The 24920-nt window shown below is 40.2% G+C and overlaps 1 protein-coding gene across 2 annotated transcripts in view; it reads right to left on the bottom strand.

The window, feature by feature from the left end:
• Positions 1-24920, bottom strand: part of KHK (ketohexokinase) — a 678771-nt gene that overhangs the window by 66187 nt on the left and 587664 nt on the right. For both annotated transcript variants that reach the window (XM_044062352.1, XM_044062353.1), the window contains exon 7: positions 8045-8202. In XM_044062352.1, the coding sequence (XP_043918287.1) occupies positions 8045-8202 (158 nt within the window). The remainder of the gene's footprint in view (positions 1-8044; positions 8203-24920) is intronic.

Genomic DNA, 24920 nt, shown 5'->3' with positions numbered 1-24920 from the left:
ATTTATATAACTCTCTACATAGCTCACTTTATATGTCTCTATCTGCACTATGAAAACTGTAAGTTTATGGCATATATTGGTGGTGGGTAAGTTTTTTATGTGTGCCTCTTTATTTATAGTATTGTTTGTTATATATCCTTATATATCTACTAAATCTGTTCCTGTTGTTGTATTTGTATTTATTTATTATTTATTTTACATTTGTTTACTGGGAAAGTCCGACTGGACACAGGTCCATTTTCAGCAGAGGCCCGGGGAGAAAAGCTCCAAAAACAATACAGTACAAAAGAGAGACAATAAGGAAACAGATCATCATACATATTATGAATACAATCAAGCTTACTTAGTGGAGAATAACATTTCTTTAAAATATCTAGTAGCAAGTAATTTTCAATGAATGCTTGAGAAATTACAAAAAAATGTTTTTTTTTTGTTTTGTTGAGAGCATGACATTGGCTGATCAGTCAGTTAGTACTGTAGGGGATTTATCACTGGATAAACCAGTAGAGAATGGAAGTGGGGAGCAACCGTTTGATCCTTAGCAGAATCCCAGCAACAGTGTGGTGGTATGGCTTAATCTGGGGAATCACATGAGCAAAGCCAGTTATTTAAGTAGTGGGTTTTGAGAAGTTTTTTAAATTGGGAAGCAGAGGTGGAAGAAGTTAAGTGTTTTGGGAGTGAATTCCAGGTTCTGGCAGTACAGCAGGCAAAGAGAGATTTGTCATCATCATTTTTATGTTTGATGATATTTATGTGGTTCTGATTACTAGATATTAAGGTTCTGGTGGTGGATTAGGTGCTGAAGGGCTGGAGTACTGCCAGGAAGGTAGTAGAGCCTGTGAGCTAGTGAGAGCTGATTACGTAGGAGGAGTTGAGGTAGCTCAAGCCAGTTAAGTTGCTTGAGGGCTAGACAGTGTTGAGATCTATAAGAGGCATCAGTAGCAAACCTGGTAATCTTGTTGTAAGCAGGATTCCATTTTGGTTAGTTTGGTGTGGCGAAGGTTAGTTAAGATAGGGGAGGCATAAAGAAGGATGGATAAGAGATGGGTTCTTGTAATAGTGGCTTTGGTATGTTTAGTGAACTGTCTGTTCCTGTAAAGGAGACCAAGCTTTTTGTTGACTTTCTTGATTGTTTTGGCTATGTGTATGTCGAATTTCAGATTTCTGTCAATTTCTACACCTAATAGTTTTGTGTGTGTTGTTGGGGTGATTTGTATATTATCGTTAGATTTTATGGTAAAATCATTGTTTAGTGGAGGAGATCTACCTTGGCTAAAGAGAACAAGTTTGTTTTTTTGGGATGAAGAATAAGTTTGATGTTAATAAACCATGTTTCTGCTAAGGTAAAGTTATTTTGGGTTATGATTTTTAGCTCGTTTAGGGTGGGAGTGACGCATATAATAGTGGTGTCGTCTGCATATTGTACTACTGAGGCAGAGAGTGAGGATGAGGCTAGCTGGTCAATAAATAGTGAAAATAGCAAGAGACTGAGGCTAGACCCTTGAGGGACACCTATGGCTACTGGCAATAGGGGGGACGATTGGTCTTGCCATAGAACTGCCTGCTGACAGTCTGATAAGTAGTTACTGAATCATGATATGGTGGAGGAGCGTATGTTAAAGGTAGCTAGAGTTTCTAGGAGCATGCTATAGTTAACCATATCATAGGCTTTGGATAAGTCTAACAAATGGAGGATACAAATAGTCCGTTGTTTCTACGGTGATTGACAATGTTGGAAAAATGCAAGTAATGCTGTAGTGGTGCTATGGGAAGGTCTGAAGCCATGTTGGATTTGGATAATAGGTCATTTTTAGGAGGTACTGTATTAGTTGGGAATGAACTACTCTCTCTAATATTTTTGATAAAGGTGATAGAATTGCAATGGGACGTTAGTTGGTAAGCTCAAGAGAGTTACCCCTTTGCACAATGGTATAATATGTGATATTTTCCATGAGTGAGGTACTTTACATTCTGCTATTGACCTATTTATGAGAATGGACACGGGATGGCCTATGGCTTCTGCTGTTATCTGTAGGAAATCTGTTGGCAGATTGTCAGCTGCCAGTGTGGTTGGTTTAAGTTTTTTGAGTTGTTTAGCAATAATATTATGTGAGACTGGGTGTAGGGAAAAACTGGAGGAGTTGTTTTTTGTACTGAAATGGGAAGGGGTCTCTGTTAGTATGGGGCTACTAGTCATGTTTTGTGTGTTGGCTAGGGCTTGGACTGTTTCAGTAAAGTATTTATTAAACTGGGTGGGGATGTTGTCATGGTTGTTTGGTAATATGGGGGAAGGCGTGGTTGATTTTCCTGAGTGCAGCAAACTATTTATAGTGGCCAAGAATGTTTGGGAGTTGTGAGCGTATTTTTCTTACAGGGTTTTATGGTAGTTAGTTTTGTTAAGTTTTATTAGTTTTTTGGCTCTGTTGCGGAGTTCTTGTTTCAGGGCAGTGGCTTTGTGTTTGTGAAATTGTAACCAAGCTTTGTCTCTTTCTTTCATAATAGTTCTAGTATTTTTGTTAGCCATGAGGCATAGTTAGTTTTGATTCTAATGGTTCTGGGGGTGCACGACAGTTTAAGATTTTTAGGAAGGTTGAGTTAAACTGCACAGCTCCTTCGTCTAGAGATAGTTGTTTTAGGGGAGTCTAGTTACAGCTCTTCAGTGAACTGATTAGGTCATTGGCTCTAAAGGTCTTTTTGTTATGTACTACTCTGAGGATGGGTTGTTTATTCTGGTGGGATCGGTTCTTAATTAAGTAGGTCACTTGATAGTCACTCATTCTGTCAGGAAGACAGCTTGATTCTTGATCCAGAGTGGTGTCTGACATTAGAAGCCAGTCTAAGATGGACTGGCGATTGGAGGTTTTGCCAATTCTTGTGGGGGCAGATATAATTTGAGTAAACCCATGTAGGTTAACGTGGGTAGAGGGATTTTGACTGGCACAGTCAGCCCAGTCAATATTAAAGTCACCTAAAAGTATGGTTTCTTGTGGGAGGGAGGATGATAATCGGTTAAGCAGGCTTTCTAGTATGGTAGTGTTACTGCCTGATGGGATATATCCACCTGCAATAATTATTTATCTCTTGGGGTTAAGTTTTAATTTGGCTAGAATTAGTTCTACATCTGACTTCTTGGGAATTACACTCAAACTGTTCGATAGGTGATCTTGGAATAGTATTGCTACACCCCCTCCCTTTCTTCCTGGTCTGTCTCTACGTATAATATTGTAGCCAGGGGCAGTAATTTCATTATTGTGATGTTCAGGTTTAAGCCAAGTTTCTGTTACTACGATATCTGGTTGAATATTTGTTTTATTCCTACTGTAAAAAGCGTTCAATTTTTGTTCTTTTTCACTATATTTATTTTTTGTATCTTATTTTGATTTCTATATTTAGTATTTTTTAATTATTATTAATTTCATCTATCTTCCTTCTCTAAACTGTCATTCTTATGGTACAAACCTGAGTACTGAAATTGTATGCAGTGATGAGCACTTTTTCCTCTGTGTTGATCTGTATGACAAGCGAGTTTACTTTGACTAGATGAACTCAGCTTCACATACATGGGAAGCCTGTTCCATAGAAAGAGCAGTCTCTGGGTCACAAGTCTCTCTCTCCAACATGCTCAGTTTATGTCACAGATAAAATTCAGAACAGACCTTGTATTTCTGGTACTCTTTGACTTATGAATATGTAGGAGATTCATACGTGTGGGGGTTGTAAGCCAGGTATAAATCACCCCTCAGCAATCTATAGGAGACTGAATAGAGGGAAAGAACTTTAAGGTGCTCTGCATAAGGCAGTTTTGTTATGCCTTGTATACTTTCTGTAAGGAACCTTCGAGGTTGCTCTAGTTGCTGCATATGCGTGGTCCCGTACATACCAAAGGGAGCACTGTACTCTATGATTGGTCTGGATCAGGGCAGAGTACAGTGAGATAATGACCTTTTTGGACCTAGATACCACGCCCTTACTTATAAGTTCTGCAGCATAAAAGGATTTCCTCACCACTGTGGCCATGTGGTGGTCAAAGGTAAGGCTACTGTATGTGCGTACCCAGATCCCTGAGCACTAGGTTGACTGTTAGGGGTGTATTATCAACATGGTAATTAGCCGGGATGGTTGATTTCCCAACTGGTACAATTATGCATTTCTTAGAATTGAGTTTAAGACCGTGGTTTTGGCAGCATTTATTAATCAGAGATAGACCTTCTTGAAGAATGCTAGTGTCTGCAGGGGAGTTAAAAACCCCCAGCTTGCAATCCTCTGTAAACTTCAGCCATAAACCTTCAGCATTTGGTTCCATTTCAGAGAAACAGATGCTATTTTGACCTCTAGGGTCCTTATCAGTGAGCCAGTTGGCTATCCAGCAGGTGATAAAAGGGTTTATACCTAAATTAGTGAGCTTGTCTATAATGACTGAGTGGGGTATCATATCTAAAGCCTTGGCCAAGTCGAGGTAAGCTGTGTGCAGTCTTACCTTCATCAAATGCTTTGGTAACCCTCTCAAAAACATCCACCAGATTTTATAGGCATGACCTTCTTTTAACAAAGCCGAACTGTGATGGGTCCAGTGTTTTTGCAGGATAGTATGTCCTTATTTATCATCATTTAGGTTCGCACTTCTTGATAAGGCAAGCAAATATGCACCCGAGTTAGTAGTTTGGTAACAGTGAAAATTTTCAATCTGCGTGACTACAAATTTGGGTATTCGAATCAAGCCGACAGCATCTGCAAGTGCAGGAAATCGTGACTAGTTTTTTAAATTTTTTTGTTTTGCTCTTTTTGCTTTACCTGCCCAAGTGAGAAATGCAGGTACTCTCAACTTTCAAAAAAGGATTAGACTTTTGGTGTAATTATTCTATGACACAGGGCTGATTAGCTGGAAATTCTTAAAATAGAATTACTTAGGCTCTGAATCTGTCTCACATACATTAAACAGAAAATTCTACCTCTAAGACCACTGCAAATTACTGATGGTGGGATATCAAATTCCATGAACTGCCAGCATCTGGAACAAACAAAGATCTCTGTTCTGGTGAATGTGGAGAGTCTGAGTGCACTGCAAACTAAAATAAGTAGCAGGATTTGTGAAGAAAGTGAATTCACTGGGAAGGGAGCATTATAATGCCCCCTATTCCTGTACTCAAAGTCACAGTCCTGGTTCTAGATGCCATCCATCCTGAGGCCATGCAGGTGCTGCAAATTGTTCCTCAAGCCACACAGCACAAATATGTCTGCATTATAGTATGGGCAGTAGCTTGTCGGTAGCTGGATTTCAGACGTAGTGAAATCAGACATATGCTGCCCCCTTGTGCTGAACCTTTCACCAGCTGAACCTGTGAAAGCATAAAAACAACACATATGTGACAGCTCTGTAAGAAATAGAACCTCTTCCTTCAAATCAGACATATTGTTATATTAAAAATCAGTAAATACCATATAAATACCTATACACATTATTATGCAGGTCACTGCAATGGTAGATAAAAGGTACCTGGAGGATAGATATGCAGAAGCCACTTGTTTAATATGTCCTGCCACGCATGCACTGCAGTGTTCTACATAGCGAAACAATGGCCTACACTAACCTAGAACATCCCCTACAGACATTCAAAGCAGTCATCACCAGCTCATCTCCCACATCCACTATCATGTCAGTTACACTTTACTGAACATGCTGTAGCCTCCTATCATGACTACCCGCAGCACCGATGCCCTGTACCACTTCCTGCCACACCTGCACCCAGAAAGACTAGTCCGTGTTATTTATGGCCAAGATGCATGTGCCATGGGTACAGAAGGTCTGCAATGACACAGTCTCCTAGGTGGTGAACTTTTCTAGTTGCTGCCTCTTTTGTGGGCACATAACACATACTATACAATTGTGGGTTGCACATGTTGTTCAGTGTCTGCATGGCTGCTTGTGGATGCCCCATGTAAGTATATGCTACCTCTATTACTCCATAAGGTGCATATTTATCTGTCCCTTGTTGTAATGTAGCACTTCCTTTTTACTATATGTACTGTAGCTATGTACTTGTTACCATGACTTCCTTTCCTCCATCAGTGTACTGAATCCCTATAGTACACTGCTCACCATATCTACACCCAACAAAATGCACAGCTTTGTCTCACCCATCGTACAGGACAATCATCCCCCGAGTGACATATTATGCCCTCTAAGTACGTTACAACTAGTGAGTCCCCTCCACAGTCTAGCATTCCACTGTCATGCCATTCTGATCTGTTTTCACATCCACATACAACAGGTCCTCTAAGACTCTGCTGCTGATGTCCAACATGAACATTAAGTACAATGAAAGGTTACATTAGAAGGTGTCTTGCCTTCTGTCAGTATGGCTATTTCACTTATTTCACACTCCAGTGTCCTAATGCAGTAAAGTCATATTCCATGGTTGCTTGTAGTATTGTTGCCTCCTGCAAAATGGTGATGCTGCTTTTAATAACCCTAATTCAGGCCTCATAGAGCAGCAGTTATTTTAATGATGGACTTGTCACATCATCTTAAATCACTACTATGATGCACTGTGCAATCAGAACAGGCTGCACTGCTCTTCCTTGCTCATCCCAAAGCTGTGCACTATACACTCATGCAGGGAGTTTTCGAGGCTCACAGCTCCTCAAGTCTGCACTACACCACCATTTTGTAGTCACTTGTTACTGCGCTACAATCCACACCACATGATGTGAGGCTACCATTTTCCTCCTTGGGCATACCTGCCAGAATGACTACAGCTGCTTCAGGTGTTAGGAACAGTGGGACTTACATGTGGTCCTTTGGTAGAAAACAATCTTTTTCTCCTTCTGTAATGACTTTCAAGAGTTCATGTTGGGCCAATATTTGTACAAGGTTGATACATGGCAGGAGCCTGCAAGGACTGTGAGTGATGCCACCAGCATCACCAGTTTTGGTGAGGAGTGCACACATCCTAGAGTAACCTGTAGCAGTATTATCCCAACCTGCTAAGCCATTGGGAAGCAGAGATTAGGACCAGCCAGGTAGCCAGCCAGTCAGAATTTTACTACAAATATATTTTTTTCCTTTACCTTTACTTTTCCAGTGCTGTACTAATTGCTTCCTATTTTGTCTTACAATGGCAGAGAAGCACAGGGAGAACATGGAAGGATGTGTCAGGGGGTAAAAATGCCTTTGTGCGAGACATGGGCAGATTATCTGCAGCAGTATCACAGTTATTTACAAAGTTGCTGCATTTTTGCCAGGTAATTATCTTCTAAAATTAAATGTAACTTTTTTAGTACTGCTTCAGTCTCTGTCACACTACAGCAGCAGTGCACTACAAATAACAACATAGTGCCAAATCTCAAAGTATGGCGTATTATTGCCAGTAACAGGATACCATATCCCAGTACATGAGGCACTGCTGTGCTCTAATAAAGACAGCGCATTTCACTTCCTGGAATATGACTATGCTGTACAGTTGGTGCCAAATACAAATATACTGCAACAGCAGAAGAATGAGTCAGTGTACAGGACATGGATATGCCGTTTAGGCCTTGCATCCTTTTAGTAAGGTATCTGTGTGGGACTTTCAGTTGTTCCATGTGTCTGGCATGTAAAACATTTGTTAAAGTCATGGAGCATATTGGTTCAGACCTCACCAATCTGGACATCATGTAAAACTGCCATAGTGAAATTTGTACCACACTGCTGTACAAGAATGCCACGCTTCAAAGAATGATGCACTGCCACATAAAGTGGAGAAACAGATTATTTATTTACTTATTCATTCAGTCCATTTGTTTGTAAGAAAAATAACTGTATATCAATGTGACAACATAGCTCAGCTTGTTTGTTAATGCTATAACGCCATGACATTTAGGCTATGATACATGGCACTGCTATATCGCAGGTGTAATGTGCTCCTGAAAGAAAAGAAGTTGTATACAATTCATTTCCCATACCCATAGCATGTCTGTTCTCTGCATGATACTGAGGATTCAGTTAACTTTAACACCACAATCACTGTAGTAAACAGCATAATAGAAAGGGGATCAAACTCACCACGTGACAGTGCACAGATTACACAGGCATTGAAGGTGTCACCAGCTCCTAAAGTGTCTACAACAACTTCTGGAGAGAAGGCATCAGAATGCACAATGATTCCATCTGGGCCAACTGCATCTGCACCCTTATCTGCCCATGGACAGATAAGATATGCCCTGGAAGTAAACAAAAATGTAAGCAGATGCTGTCAGCTGGAATAATGAACAATACCTCTAATGTACGTTCAACAACTAACTCTCTAAAATCTTTAATCTGTTCAATAACATACCATTCTCTATGAAATATTGCTTTATACATTTTTTTTATAAAAATGGCTTATTTTTGACAGTCAGCATCAGAATTTACGATGCAATGTGAAACATGAAGTGCACAGGGGGCAGTAATAGTTCAACACAAAGCAAGCAAAGAAGATCAAGATACCTGGCTCCATGGGATAAAGCCCTTACTGCAATCCAGGTGACCTAGATTTGAAAAGCAGGTCTGATACACTCACTTCTTCTGCAGGATTGGGAGGGTTGCTCACATTCAAGGACACACAGATCTGTTACGACTTCCTGGTGGAGACTGGGAAAAACACTGCTTCTGCTTCAAGTGGGGGGCAGAGCTGCCTGGAGGGAAAACCCCATGTGGAAGTGAGGATACAACCTCAGTAGTCAATTAACTATATGACTCTTCTGCCTGGTACTCAGCCAAATGCTTGCTGGGGTTATGGTCACCATGAAAAAGAGAAAGAAGATGAACCACATCTGATGGCTGTCTGACTGAGGGCCTCTCCTGGCCGACACTTGCCCAGTGATGGGTAGCGAATGACTTGGGTGGTCAAGACGGGACTGATGATCATCAAGCAGCAGAAGAGAAAAAATGAAGGACAAGACAGGGAACCTTGTCTTTTAAACTGACAATATAATTTGGATTTATCCGGCACATTCTTCACTGAAAAGTGGCAAAAGAAAACTTACACAATGTGATACAGGAGCCCTATAATTTATTTGTGGACATGATGCAGAAGTCCATGGAATATACAAAAGAAAGGAATGGAAAGAACTCAATAGGATGTTCCAGACAGTTTCATAGTTTCATAGTAGTGTACTAGGCTATCTGCCCGGGGGCATTTATGTAGTGACACATGTGGAACCCCATTATTTAGTAAACTATACCTCTGTCTATCCATGCATGAGATTTTTCTTGAACAGTGCCAATGAAGGGCTCTGTCTCACGTGAACTGGGATTTTGTTCCAGAGTATGGGTAACCTCTGTGTTATGAATCTATCCCTCCAGCATGTCCTATTCATATTTGTGCAGAGGTTGAAATCTTGTTCTGGTGGATTTGGATTTTTGAGATGGAGCATGTCCATCAATTCCTGGTTGGACATGGCCCTGTATGTTAGGCACAAATCACCTCTGAGGCTACTGAATAGAGCTGGAGTTTCTTTAATCTAGCTGGATAAGGCACATGTTTTAGACCTATGATCCTCTTTGGTGAGGTACTTCTGGGGTCTTTCCAGTTGTTGCATGTGCGGGTGAGATACATCCCAAATGGAGGCATTATATTCAATCATGGGCCCTGAAGGGAGGAATACAGAGGTACAATGACCTCCTTTGATCTGGATGAGAATCCCTTCATGATGAGATGGGCAAGGTAGAAAGTCTTTCTGACCACTTTGGCAACATGGTTGTCAAGGAGAGGTCACTTGAGTCCCCAGGTCTCTGATTACATCTTCTGTATTCAGTGGGTCCCAAAGGGATGACTAGTGAGACCTTTCTGTAGGATGTATAATCCTTCCATATTTGCTTTCACATCTGAGAAATAAATGTGTGGGACACCACTTGTGACGGGTTTTGAGTCTGACATGGCTCCAGCAATTTTAAACCTGGGTTCTGTTTTTTTAGCCAATTTGCTACCCATCTTGTGACATATGGATTTACATTTAGGCTGCTGAGCTTGTCAATGATGCCAGAGTGGGGTATTGTGTCAAAGGCCTTAGCCAAAAGTCCAAATAGGGTGTGTGGACAGCCCAGCTCATCGATGGCAGTAGTGACTGCAAGAAGAAAAAAAACCAGTAAGAGGAGGGAGGAGCTTCTTTTACAAAACGAACTGTGTGGGGATCAGGGGTCTGCAGATCACCAATGTCGCCATTTATGAGTTCCATGATGATCCTTTCTAGTTACCTGGGTCAGTTGAATTTCCGTGGGACCACTGTTGCTGTCGCCAGTGTTCAGGTACATATCCTGTAGTGAGGCTAAGATTGAATAGAGTTCTTGTTTAGTTCATCTTGGAGTTCCCATAGATGCTGTTGTTTTTTTTTTTTGTGCTGCTGATTTTTCCTGTGTGTGTGATGATGTACAGGGGGTTACATTCAGCAGGATAGTTACTTCATCTTTAGGGGTGAGGGAGGGAGAAATTTGCACTGAACCTATCTGCCAGACAGAGCATATCTGAGAATTTCCTCCCAAGGTTCTGACATAATTGAAGAAGGCTTTGTGATTGTCTTTGGTATCCTTGGCAATCTTTCTTCCTTCTTTGTTGTACAGTTTGTGGTCTTGGTTTTAGTTGGGATTGCCTGATCCATGCATTCCTGGAGATGTCCGTAGAAGGCTTTCATTTTGGGATGTGGTTTCCATTAACCCAGTAGGCTTAAAGGATATCATTTCAGCTCAAAGTCAGCTTTCACTGTAGTCTTTGATCAGTTTATGATCAGATCTTACTAGTGAGGCATTTGGACCCCATGTTTGTGATAATCAGGTCAAGTATATTATCTCGCTCCATAGCATTTGAGTTTATGAATTCCAGGAATCTTTGGGCCAGGGTGTTAGGGCTAGAATAGTGGGCCCATGGTGTTTGGTGTGACATTCATATATTCCTGGGATTGGAGGGTGTGTTATATAACATGCGACCAGTTGTATGGCAGTTTGCCTATGGTGAGTAAAACTTGTATGGTTTCTGATGCTTCATGAGTAGCCGATGTTCTCCATACTGAGAAGTGCCTGCATCTTGAGATTTGAGACTTCTGGCGTTGAGCAGCATTTTTTTTAATTTTTTTTTTTTTTTTTTTGGAGGTTGATTTGTCCTTTGAGCAAAAAAAAAAAAGGCACTATGGGGTGGTTGGCCAGTATCCGAATCCGGCCGAGTGGTGACAGGTGCAAGAAGCCATCCCTTGAAGCAACGCGGCTTGTCCAGCATATCATCCCAGGCTGACAGACATTGGATCCCCTACTGATCATTTTGTCTTTGTACTGAGGGAGCTCCTCAATGTCTCTTTTCATTAGGCAGCTCACCGTTTGACAGGGATGTGGGCAGAAATGTAACTGAGTTGAAAACAGCCATAATAAAAAAGAATCTGGTAATGTGGTATACAAAATTAGGGCTGTGAAAAACTTCATCTTACAGTCAGTACTCTGCTGCCCCCCCCCTATTTTTCACATAAATACTGTGTAATATTCAGCAACTCACTTAACGAAAGCCATGCTGCTAAGACTGCCCTTGAGATGAGATACTCCTGTCTACTAGGTCTTATCTGGTTAATACACTATTTATTCAGATTTTGTTAATTTAACTATACAAGACAATAAGGTGGGAGACACAAAAGTTCAACTACAGAATTAGTTGGATGACTTGGCACAGTCCTTTCTCTGGTAAGTAATGCACCCACCCTTACAGTTGCATTAGGTTGTACTCAAAGTGGCCCTGTATTCATCATGGTCAGTTCCCACAGAAGACTATTTTCTGACCTTACCTCCACTGTTCAAGAACCTTGTTGTCCTGGATGGCGTGTGTATTCTGAAGACAATACATGCAAACTGGTACCATTCTGAAAGTTGAAATCTTTAAGCAGTTGGGCTTGTCTCCTACCCTGAAGTGCAGTGGCTTTGTAAGTAGTTTATACAGAACACAGTGTATGGGGACACCCCCCATGGGGGGTGTTGCAGAAGAACCTGGACTCCCTTTGGAAAAAGACAAACTTTAAAAGGCCTACTTCTGTAATTATAGAGGGCTAAAATTACAGCCTTTGTAATTTCACTGGGGACCTCATGTATCCTTACTCTGGTTTCTCTTGCTCACTCCACACTACTACCAAAGTTTGTGCTGCCTATAAAATAACAATATTGCACTTAACTCTCTGCTGTTGCACGTGCACTCTAACCATCTCTGTTTAAGTACATGGTTGAGGAGCTCCGCTTAAACTGCAAAATAAACCTTTAATACAGTGTGCTAGATGGTTAATGGACTGAAGAGAAAGGGTGGATAACAGACTATAAAGATAATGGGTACTGAAAATAAAACAGAATGAAATATTAACAGACAAAAGGTAGTGGCGATTGTGAGACAGCTAAAGGTATGCATAGAATTAAAAAAAAAATAGATAATGTTACAGAGTTTGAAAATGGCACTCTGCAGGCAAAGCACTTAAGGGAGAATGCATGCAGTGGAAAAAGATGAGGTGGAAAGAAAGGAGGAGCACTGGAAAATGGTAAAATGAACAGAAAGCTGACACAGATAGAAGCACTGAGTAGCTCACACAGAAGACAGAGGCGGAGGCGCAAACCTGCGGGGTTACAGGCTGCAGAAATGGAAAGTTCCTTGAATGACATCTACATCAGGGACTCAAACATTATAAATGATCATTCTTAAAGATTAGAATTATTACAGCAACATCTGGCTTGTTTCTGTAGCATGTTTGGCCACAACAGCATGGTGGTGGCTGTGGGCTTAAAGTAGCATTAGGAAATGATTTAAAGTTGACAGTGTATAACTGACCTTCCATCAGAAAAACAGAGAAACCTGTAAGAATAAACACAGTTGGGAGGTTGGCCTAATGGTTAAGTTGTTTGCCTTACAAACAGAAGGTGCAGGAGGCTTAAAATGGCCAGTTAGCCTAGTACTAACCTATGAACAGTTCATATTTTCATACTTATTCAAATTATTACTTTTTTTTTTTTTTAAGTCAGCTATGTTACCAGTCTGCTTGTTCATTAATGTCACCGTCTTAGAAGAGATTAGGTCACAATATCATCCTTTTGCTTATTTATGACAATTTCAAGTTTACAGTGAAAATTTCTTGAATTTGTGTTTACCATAAAGGGATCACCAGTTAATTGATCAGAAGTGGATCACACCCTACATTAGACTTGCATCATACTTCAGTCTACAGGAAATCAAGTTGAAAGAGGGTCATGTGGTAGTTTTAACAAATGAATGAATATTTTCTTTTGTACAGTATCTTGGCATTATTTGTAATGGTTTAGACATTCTATCAATAAAATGTAGAAGGCAAGACTACATTTGAGTTCAGGTCCACACAAAATATTCATTCAGATGAGTCATTACTTAAACAGGCCTGTGAGGCTCCTAAGCAGAGTGGCCTCAAAGCTATAAATAATCCAAAGTGTTAAGCAATAATTGTTACTCAGTAAAAAAATATATATTTTTTGGACCACCACTCAGAATTACTAATACTGAACTCTAGGTTACTTATAGACAACTAATCATTGGGTTTCACCAGGGGTTCTGAAGTCAGACAAAAACATGCATTCAGTATGAATAGACATCCTATTTTGTACCCATTATAATATTTCATCAATATTTTATCACCTAGATATGACCATTGGTTTTTATACCAACAGAAAAATAAATGTGTAAAGATGGTCTTAGCACTGAGCTCTAGGGTACATTGAGATCTGCATTTTCTGTTACCTCCTCAAGCAGTTTTATGAGTTGCTGCATGCTGGGCCCTTTTAGCTCTCTTACTGTTTGTGTTAAGTTTTTGTAAGAACATCAGAGTTTAATACTGAGCCAAAAGCCTTCTATGCATATAGGCAGACTACATAAAATGTAGACTCAGACTCAGCACAGCTCTTCGTGGTGTCCTGCAGAGTTCTACAAGCAGCAGAGAGCGAAAGAGAGACTTTAAAAGATTTTCATCCCTGTTTCAGGATTACAAAATCTCCATCCTTTACTTGTATTAATGAAAGCATGTTTCATAGTCAGTTTGTTTTTATCTTGCATGTATAATTGCGGGGCAAACAGGGAGTCTGTATCTTTAAATGCCTATGGTGTTTTTTACAAATTGGTTAAGAATGTGTTTGTAATGAGTATTTAAGGAGTGGGGTGGAGGCATTCTGTTTTTTCTGAAGAAGTCAACTGTAATCTGTGACGAACTTAAGAATAAATTTTATCCTTGTTTCTTATAACACCAGCCTGCTTTGTGATTTCTAAGATTTTGTAAGGCTATCTAGAACATCAGAGTTTAATACTGAGCCAAAAGCCTTCTATGCATATAGGCAGACTACATAAAATGCTAAGTAATTAAGCCAGCAAAGATAAAAGCTGCTTATAAACAGCAAAAAGGTTCAAGAACCCTTGCCTTCTGCTGATGAATCTAGTTTTCATCCCTGTTTCAGGATTACAAAATCTCCATCCTTTACTTATATTAATGAAAGCACAGTTCTTTCTAGGACAATTTACAACACTATATGCAACATATAACAAGACTAAAATTTGTTGGGTTCACCTTAGGATCCCCGATGTGGACTGACAGCACCAGAGGTTGTTTCCAGACACTGGAGACAACCTGTTCTGACTTATTAGGCACAGCTTGTAATGGGTCAATAACAGCAATTTTAACTTTTCTTAAGGATATCTCTTGAATTCATGCTATAAATCTCTGACACAGCCAACATACTTTCTTTTATATTTGTGACATTTAAGTATTCTGACAACTAACTGGATGCATTTCTTCTTTGGTATTCTCTTGGCCTGCGACTTAAATAGGACATGCTAGAGGGACAGATTTGTCTCCCAGCGACTGCCACGTCTTTGGAACAGACTACCAATTCATGTGAAACAGAGCACCTCTATGACACTGTTCAAAAAGAATCTGGATGAGTGGATGGGGCACCGTAAATACTTACCGGGAATAGAGCCCACAACCCTCATGGACATGGGCAGTCATTACTAAATGCAATCTTGGGTTGTTGTTGTTGTTGTTGTTGTTTGTCTTTAGGGGTCGCCACAGCGGAACTCCGGTCCGCTAATGATTGGCAGTAGATTTTTTTTTTATGGTGCGGAGTTTTCTATCGTATTACATTGGCATGAAATGGCTAGACATGAAATGACCTCCAGGTTGACAGCCTAGTAATCTCCTATGATCCTATGATCTTGAGTAGACAGCTAGTCTCTGTGAATGAAACCACTTCTGTAGTTAAGTGCAATTCAGTCCTGTATTTACCTTTTACACAGTTAAGGTACTTCAAAATTACAGTACAGCTGAAAATGTATACTCAATTTAATAGCAGATATTTGCATATAGGACCACCACTGAGAAAATAAAAAAATACTGGATTAGGTATAGGCTTTGGATGTATCAATATCCAAAAAGGAGTTACAGATGTTATGGCAGCCCAGTAATAAAGGAATGGGGTAAGGACAATTCAGAACTTATCTAAACAATCCTGTCTGGTTTGTGATCGACAGTGGAGTTGCCTGGCAAGAGAAGTTTTATCTGAATTTATATTTCATTTCTTACCACTGTTTTTGACTGTTTATAAGAAGGAAGTGATAGCTTGCAGACAAGAATATTTACTTTGATTTATATTTGGTTGTTTTGCCTTTAAATTTTCACTTTGTTGTTAGAAAGTGATAGGTTTTAGATAGGTAAACTATAGCCATCCTAAGGGACCTAAGTCAGCTATAAAGTCACATAGACTGAAGAGAGTACAATCTAGAGCTTATCTAAACAATCCTGCCTTGGTTTGTAATTTTTACTGTTAAAAACAGGTGCGACTGCGAGTGATAGTGAGCAGAAGCTATTGTGCGCATTTGCGTGTGATGCAAAGGAATTCCAGCCTCTGTTTGACTTTCTGAACTTGTACAGTCAGAGGAACAACTTTACTGTACTTAATTTAGTATCTACTTGTACATTGTGTGATTTTTCTCACAGATGTTGATTTAAGTTAGTTTTGAATTCTGTGGCAACTGATTTTGATTGTTCTTTTCTTACACAATTTTTTATTCATTTGCAGCTGAATACAGATTCCTTAAATGAATATGCTATTAACAATTTGATAAATCACAAGTATCTTGTATAGTGTAATAAATGCTATGTAAATTTATCAGCAACACTTGATAACGTTGATGATCTGGGCTCCTCATAGCAACAGCTGGATGATTTGATGACCACAGACTTACTGATGGCAATTACTCTTGTGTAGTTGGCACAGTTTGGAGAACTGTTACATATATTAGTAACAGGATTGACAAGATAAATAATGTTAGGCAAAGAGCAAATAGAACACATTTAGGAAAGGATGTGTCATTGTAAAGATCATGCAACCCCTAAGAAACAAGACAATACCCTTGACAACTTTGGAATTCTGGATACAAGTTTTCAGTAGCCTGTGAATTCAGTGCATTTGGAAGGAAATAAAGAAAGACGTTCACAACAAATAACAAGGAAGAAAAAGAAACTGATAAATGTCTGTAAAGTAAAGATAATACATACTAAAAAGGATACTGCTTTGTTATGTAACACAGAGATTACAGGGAATGATAAAAAATTTTCTATCAGAAAACCTTCAGTTTACAGAAAAAAACAGCATTTTTCTAAAAGACAAGGTAGAAAAAACAGGCATGGGACAGGTGAAAAGGAAGAAATCAAAACCGAATGTGGAAGGACTGAAGAACATTAGTATAAGTAAAAACATGAGAAAGAGACTGACAGCACGGCTCAAGCTGTGGATGTACAAAGCCAGCTGCATGAGAATTTTATGCTTGCAAATGTAATATATATTATGCAATGACAACAAATAAGACACATGGTGATGAAGATCATTCCTTTGTAACAACTGCCAGAGCAGATACTACTGAATTAGAAGATGAGGATTCTTCACATCTGGTCAGAAAAGATATTCTTGTAATTGGAGATTCAGTTAGAGGAACTGATACCAACATTCGGAGAGAAGATACTGAACATCGAATAGTGATATGCTTGCCAGGAGCAGAAATACAGGATGCGAGACAAGCCATAGAACACCTTAATGCAAGGAAACACAGATCTGTTTTTATTCATGTCAGTACAAATGATTTCATCTTCAAGGTCTCTGTTAGTAGAGAACTTACAATCCTCTTAGATAGCAAATCTTGTAAAGGTGTTTGGATGTATTTTTCACAAATCACATACAGAAAGGAGAGTCAGGTCACCGTGAATGAAAGGATTTTTTAGTAAATACCTACATGAAAAAAAGTCCTGTTTTAAAAGATGGAAATGTTTAGAGCATCTGAGACAAATTTGGGGCAAACGTGTTCAGACAGGATGGTGGGCATTTGTCAAGATCAGGGAAGAGAATTTTTGTAGACATTTTGCATTATTTGACAAACACAAGGCAGGGTTTTTGCCAGGTCAAAAATTTAACAGTTCACAGACAGAAACATTTAATGCATTAATAATAAAGTTTATTTTTTGGAAAATTTGCTGTGTTCTCACAAGGTTGATGTTGTTTGTGAAATATGGTTAAAGAACTATGACTGGAAATCGATTTTGTCAGGATATAAATGCTTTTATTTTAACAGACATTCTAACAAAAAAGTCAGGTGGGGGTGTTATGATGGAGATTAAAGACAGTTATGAGACCTGTGATTATTACACGTTCAGTGATAACACCGACAGTATAGATTGTGTAACTCTGACAATAAAACCAACCATGGAACATATAGCAATTGCTGGAGTGTATAGACTACCACTGTCAAGTTCTGATGACCTAGAGGAATTCATACATTTCTTGTATGAAACACAGGAGGGAATAATGATTAGGGAAATAAATGTACCCAAAACATACAAAATAAAATAAGTAAAAAATTTTGAATCAATATAACATTTGTTTATCGGGAAAGTCCGACTGGGACAGAGCCCCTTTTTCAGAGGAGAAACGCTCCAGACGCATGCCTTTGGAATCTGGGAGGAAACCAGAACTCCCGGAGGAAACACACACAAAATGCAGGGAGGAGATGCAAACTCAGCACAGAAGGCATCCCAGCCGAGAATCAAACTGGAGAACGTCTTGCTATGAGGCGACAATGCTAACTGCTGCACCATGGTGCTGCAAGCATTAATAATAATCATAATTAATAATAATTACTAAAGACATTTTTTACAACATATGTTCAGGAACAACAATTGCTTCAGACTGTTAAAAAAAAAAAAAAACCTACCAGGGAACAAAGTATAGTTGTGTACACTTACCATAAATGTAGATGTTCGAGTGTATTCACTGTTGCAGTCATCACGTTTGGGTTATCTGCTTGCAGTAGCCCTCAGTTGACCTGATTATCAAAGTCTTGGGCCCTGCATCAGTTGCTGTCTCATCTTCCATGATGTCAGGTAGTCAGGGGTATAAAGCATGCAGCCGACACCATTACATTAGTTTTTCTTGCCCCAGTTGTCAGGTGCCCCCATAATGGGAAGCAATTATATACAAGGTTACACCTCCAACAAAAAAAGCAAATACACCAAAAAGCTTTAATAGTAATTTATTAGCATTATTTAGCATAGTAATCAAGAATAGAGGTATAGTCAATAGAAGTCGGGGCTGGAGGGAGGGTAACCAGGACTGCAACAGTGAATACACTTGAACATCTACATTTTAAGTGTAAACAGCTGTACTATGTTCTTCATGTTTCACTGTTGCAATCATTACATTTGGGTAGATTCCCAAAGCTAAGGATGGGAGGAGGTAATTAGATAGCATTAGGACCAGCTATAAGGCCCTGCAAGACTGCAGTGGCAAAGCCAGCTCTGGATTTAGAAAAAATTGGCAAGTGGTAATGCTTGGTGAAGGTATGTACAGAACTCCAGGTAGCAGCTTCTAGAATATCCCTGGTAGGGACACCTCTGAGAAAGGCTGCAAAGGCAGATGCAGCCCTGGTTGAATGTGGTCGTATCCCCTGTGGGGTAGGTTTTCCATGGTGCTTATAGCATAAATAAATGCAGTGGCCTATCCACTTAAAAATGGTTTGCTTTGAAATTGCCTTCCTCTCTGCCCCTGCGGCAAATGCAACCAGCAGCTGTTCAGATTTCCTGAGAGGTTTAGTCCTGTCCAAGTAAAATCTAAGTTGTCTGTGCACGTACAAGGAGTGAAATATTTGTTCCCTTTTGTTCTGTGGATTAGAAAAAAAGATTGACAAATGAATGGACTGATTAAGGTCCACACTGGATACCACCTTGAGCATGAAGGAGGGATTGGTCCTGAGGGACACCCAGTCCGCATGAAAGATTATGAAAGGCTCCACTGCCATGAGAGCCTGTAATTCAGACACACTTCTTGCTGAAGTGATGGCTAGAGGAAGGCTGTTTTTCCAGGAAAGGAATTTCAACTCTGCATTTGCAGTTGGCTGAAAGGGAGGTAGAGTGAGCTTTTCCAGTACAATGTTAAGGTCCCAGGCTGGAGTAGGGGCTCTCTTGGGTGGTCTTTAAGTTTTTGGCCCCTCTGAGGAACTGCTTCAGCAGTGGATGAGAGAAGAGGGGTGGTTCTGTATTGTAATGAGCTGAAATGGCTGAGGCATGAATTTTGATGGAGGAAAAGGAAAGGCCCTTGTGAAGCATCTCAGTTAATTATTGAAGAATCTGAGATAAATTGGGCGCTGCTGTGCCCATCCCCTGAGTTTGGCTCCAGGAACAGAATCTTGTCCATTTTTCAGCATAGGATTTTCTAGTATTAGGCCTCCTTGCCTTCAGAATGACATCAATCACTTGCTTACTGAGGGATGGTAACGGAGAGATCAGGTAATTAGCCAGGCTGCCAGGTTCAGGATTTGAAGCTGTGGGTGCAGAATCTGGCCCTCCTGCTGGGACAGCAGGGCAGGGTTCTGAGTCAGGTGCCATGGTGCCAGCAGCGACACACTGCGCAAGAGGGGGTACCACTGTTGGCGTGGCCAGTCTGGTGCAATCAGTGTTGTCCTTGGTTTGTCCTGTTTGATCTTTAGTAGTACCTTGGAGAGGAGAGGCAGAGGGGGAAAGGCTTGTTTTTGGGGAGTCCTTGTGCAGAATTTGTCCAATTGGTAGCTCTGGGGGGAGGCAAACAGGTCCATCTCTGGGCTCCCCCATGTGTTTCTCAACATGTTGAATATCTTTGGTTCCAGTTTCCACTCGTGTGGGTCCATGAGATTTCTGCTCAGGTCGTCTGCCAGTGTATTTAGCTTTCCTGGCAGGAATTTAGCCTGTAGGTGCACTTAGTAGCTCAAGGCTGTGTTCCACAGAGCCATGATTAATCTGCAGTGAGGATATGAGTGGGTTCCTCCCTGCTTGTTTATGTACTACATAACAGTGTTGTCCGTCTTTACCAATAATTGTCCTGGAAGAATGTTGTCCTTGAAGGCTGTCAGAGCATTCTGTACAGCTAACATTTCTTTTTGATTGATATGCAGGTGCATTTGACTTGGGTTCCATTTGCCCTGAATGCACTTCCCTGCCAAGTGAGCCCCCCATGCATAGTCTGGTGCGTCTGTTGTTAACGTTTTGGCGGCAGGGGGGTAGAGTGAATGGCATTCCCTTGTTTTAGTGGCAGGCCTCTGCCCACCAAAGGAACTCTATCTGTAGACAAGGTATGATAGGAATCATTGATTCTAGATCCTGAGAATGTTGACACCATAGGCTTTTTAGATACCATTGTAGTTTCCTCATATGCAGTCTTGAATATGGAATTAATAGAATGCAGGAGGTCATGAACCCCAGGGCTTGCAGTATTTTCCTTGCAGATAGCTGGGTCTTTGTGGCCAGTAGTTTGAAGTAGGCTGTCAAATGAACTTGTTTCTCTGGCGTAAGTTAGGCCATCTGGGAAGTTGTATTCAAGCTTGCTCCCAGGAATACAATTTGTTGGCAGGGTGCAAGATGTGATTTATTTTCATTACGGTGTACCCAGAGAAGTTAGCAATATATTTGAATATTTCTTTGCCTGCAAAATGCAATGACTGGAGTTAGGCACTTTGTGAATACCCTGGGTGCAGTGGATAAGCCAAAGGGCAGTGCAGAGAACTGATAGTGCATGGAGCCTGCTTTGAAGCGTAGGTATCTTCTGCAAGATTCCCTTATTGGGATGTGCAGGTAGGCTTTCTTTAAATCCACTGTTGCCAACAAAGCATCTTTGCCTAGCATGAGAAGCAGCTGATGAAGAGTTAGCATCTTGAATTTTGGGATTACCAAAAATGTGTTTAGGATAGACAGGTCCAGAACAGGATGCCAGGAATTGTCTTTTCTGGGTACCAGAAAAAGTCTTGAGTAGAAACCTTGCCCCCATTCTTCTTCTGGGACACGATGAATAGCCCTGATGCTTAAGAGAGAGAGAACTTGCTTTTGAGCCTCTCCTCACTGATTTGGGGGTAGATCTGGCCAACCGTTTGGGGTTAGTAAGGAGTGGAAGTGGAATCTGTATCCTTGGGAAACTATATTTAAAACCCATTTGTCCTGGGTAATGAGTTCCCAGTTTTTTGCCTGCAGAGCAATCTTTCCCCCTAAAGGAACAGTCAGTTGTGCAGGGCTTGGAAAGTTTAAAGTTAAGTCATTGAGACAGTTTACCATTGGGGGGGGGGGTCTTACTACTCCCTGCTTTGGAAGTGGGAGCCCTCCACTGCTTAGTCCTGTGAGTACCTTGGGACTGAAGCCTTGGTGTTCTGCTGGTTCTGGGTTTGGACTGAAAAGGCCTGGAAGAGGCAGGAAAGGACCAATTCTTAGATGGCCAATGCCTACTAAATCTGGGAGGCTGTACGTGCAGGAAATCTTTAACAGTTTGCATAGATTGCATAGATTTAGCTTTTTCCTCCATCTTTTTGAGTACTTCTTCTGCTTTGTTGCCAAAAAGGCGGTTTTGGTTTAAGGGAGCATCCAGCAATTTAGCTTTAACATGATCTGGCAAAGATTACTCCTTAAGCCAAGCATGCCTTCTAAGTACAGACCCAGTGACAGCAGCCCTGCAAGATGTCTCTAATGAATAAACCACATTACAAAGTATGTTTTCCAACTTGTTCAGCAGAATGCATTAAATCCTGTAAATCTTTATTTTCAGCACAGTCAGGAATCACATCATTTTCTGTTTAAGCAATCCAATAATATGCTGCTGATACTTTAACATATGAAACTGGCAGTTTAAGGCCCTAATGGCCAAGGTTGCAGAAGTGTATACCTTCTTACCCCATCTATCCAGCGCCCTGTAATCTCTATCAGATGCTGACTCTGACAACTCCAATGTGTCTAGACTTCTATAACATTCTACAACCAACTTCTGTCTGGATCATCACAACATGATCATGCTAGCACTTGCACTATGAGATGTGTACTGGCTGCCAGTGTTGGCAACATTAGCATTTAAAGATTTATTACAGACATTTCAGACCCACTTGTTTTTGTGCCTGAAGAAGGCAATGGTACCCTAACAAATAACCAACTAGAAATATGAGACCATCCAGTATGGGATTCTTAGTGTGGTTTCTAGAATCGGTGGTTCCCAAGATGTATATAGGGATGACATTCTTCCATCCTTTAGAATACATTATCTCAGCAGCTTGGGTGTTTGAGGTTTGCAAAAGCATACCTTTAACATTTTGGACAGCTTATTGTACTAGTCGACTGCAGTATTTTATCTACTTATTTATAGAACTGCTTTATCATTACTTTATTTTTGCACAATGTTAATTTTTTTATCATTTTAATTAAATCTGAAACTTCTTTCCTTCAGGGATTACATGGGCATCTCTGTCAATCTGCCAGCACCCTGGGACTTAATGCAGGACCTTGGATATATAATCCCATTGCTTGCAGAGGGACATTCAGAGAGCATCAAGTTCAATGACGGGTTTGTTCTGCTATGGCATCACAGCAGAAGTGTCAGGGGAGAGGAGAAGAAGAAGAAAAAGGTCCTCCTTGTCAGCATAAGGGCACTGTTGGAATCACATCATAGAAATGGTTACGCTACCACAGATGAGGGTTTGCAGACAGAGAGGCCATTAAGGAAGCACACAAGGATGGATGAGGAGGCCAGAAAATCAGGTGTGGGGGAAACCATGGGTTGGGAAACACCACAAAAATCTTAAAATAAAATTTGAAATGTGCTTCATCTTGAGAGAGCAGGGTACCGGTGCCTATCAAAATATAGAAAATGCATTCACTGATATGATTTTCTTCCCTGCAGCAAGTTGAGCACAACAGTTTCAAATTCTCAAATCAATCCTGAGCATACCATTGTAAGCATCCATGGATCTTAAGTAATGCTTTACCAAACAGAAGCGAACAGGCACAGATAAATCTTCATATGCGATTCTGTGGGAAGCTGAAGTCAGCAACACATCATTAACCTGTGAACACCACATGCAAATAAAAAAGAACTTTAACATCAATGCTAAAGGAGGCCATGTTTTTCTTAGGGCTCGAGGCTTGTCATCATTCTTGGAATTGCTCTACACTTTCAAATTTTGAAAACTGCTGAAAATTTCATCTCCTGAGGTATTTCTGGGAAGACAAGGTGATGTCCACCAAACAGCATCAATTCTTAGTCATAACAAATAGATTTTCATTAGTCCAAAATAGTCAGGATGTATGATTAATGGCACACATGACAGGGAACAAAAACAAAAAAACTACACAGAAAATTTTACTTTTGGAAAAGGTTTATGACCAGGCACTATACACAACTAGACACTGCAGTTATTGTTCTGAAAACAATGTTTGGTAACCTCAGTTAGACTTCTAGTCCCCATGTGAAACAATGTGGCACAAAGGCAAGAGTGTGAGAATTTTGACAATGAAACAATTAGCCCCTGCTTTTCTCATGCACTCTGAATCATGAATTAAGAAAGAATTAATATGATATTTGTGATACATGTATACTGCTCCCCAAGCTAGTGAAAGCAGATAAGGTACACATACTAAACCTAGAGTACTTGATAATAGTTTTCACTCTTACTCACAAACACTGGCTAATCTACAATGCATGTACTGTACCTGTGTACTATGTATGTATTCTACCTATGTTCCAAATTTCAGTTCTACACCACAAATCTATTAATTACCTTTATTTTTAAATTCATATTTTCTTGTTTGTTCTCTCCACTGTAACTGCTGATGTGTTGCATACCACTGTAAAACATATCTATTGTAATTTGTGTGTATACTGATCATGTCTAAATATCTAAATGTATCTGTCATTTTTCTGTATGGAGCTTATCTCCCCGGGCCTCTGCTGAAAAGGGGCCTTTTCTGCTTAGACAGACACATCCGGTTAACAAATGTAAAATAAAATAAAAAAATATGCATCATCCCATTAGAGGCAGCTTATCAGATTTGTGATAAAAATGCCTATCTTTGGCCTTCCTGGCATGACATCTGGACAATATGTTGGATGAAGGTTTGAAATCCTGTACTGTTCTTGACTTTAAAGACCTGCCCTCTAAGGAAAGAAAATATGCTTTTGTCGTTAAATAAAGGATTATGACCAGTTTCACTAAAACAAAATTGAGAGAGAGTTATTTCATGGCAATTCCTTACACTTTGTTAATCTAACACTAGCAATTCAGCTGTACATTGGGATGTATTCTGTCCCCCTGTATGCAAGATAAACACATCTGTCATACGAATGAGGCTACAGAAGCTCCTTAGTCACAAGATCTAGTGTTATAAACTTACTATGTGTCCCTTTGTTCTTTAGCATTATATGCAAATCAAAACTTGAAGATGAAGAACAGTTAAATGGTAACCCATACTTCCTGACTGGGAAACAGCAGGCTCTTTATGACTGTAGACAACATAGAACAAAATGCTGCACAGAAGACAGGGTACTGACACAAATTTAGCGCATCATTTATGGTAGTGTCGGCATACTTGCCCTGTTTAGGACC

Source organism: Protopterus annectens, chromosome 2.part1 (assembly GCF_019279795.1).
Source record: "Protopterus annectens isolate FY-2018-M chromosome 2.part1, PAN1.0, whole genome shotgun sequence".
Classification (NCBI taxonomy): domain Eukaryota; kingdom Metazoa; phylum Chordata; order Ceratodontiformes; family Protopteridae; genus Protopterus; species Protopterus annectens.
Note: the sequence above shows the minus strand (reverse complement) of the source record. Positions and strands in the feature narration are given on the sequence as shown.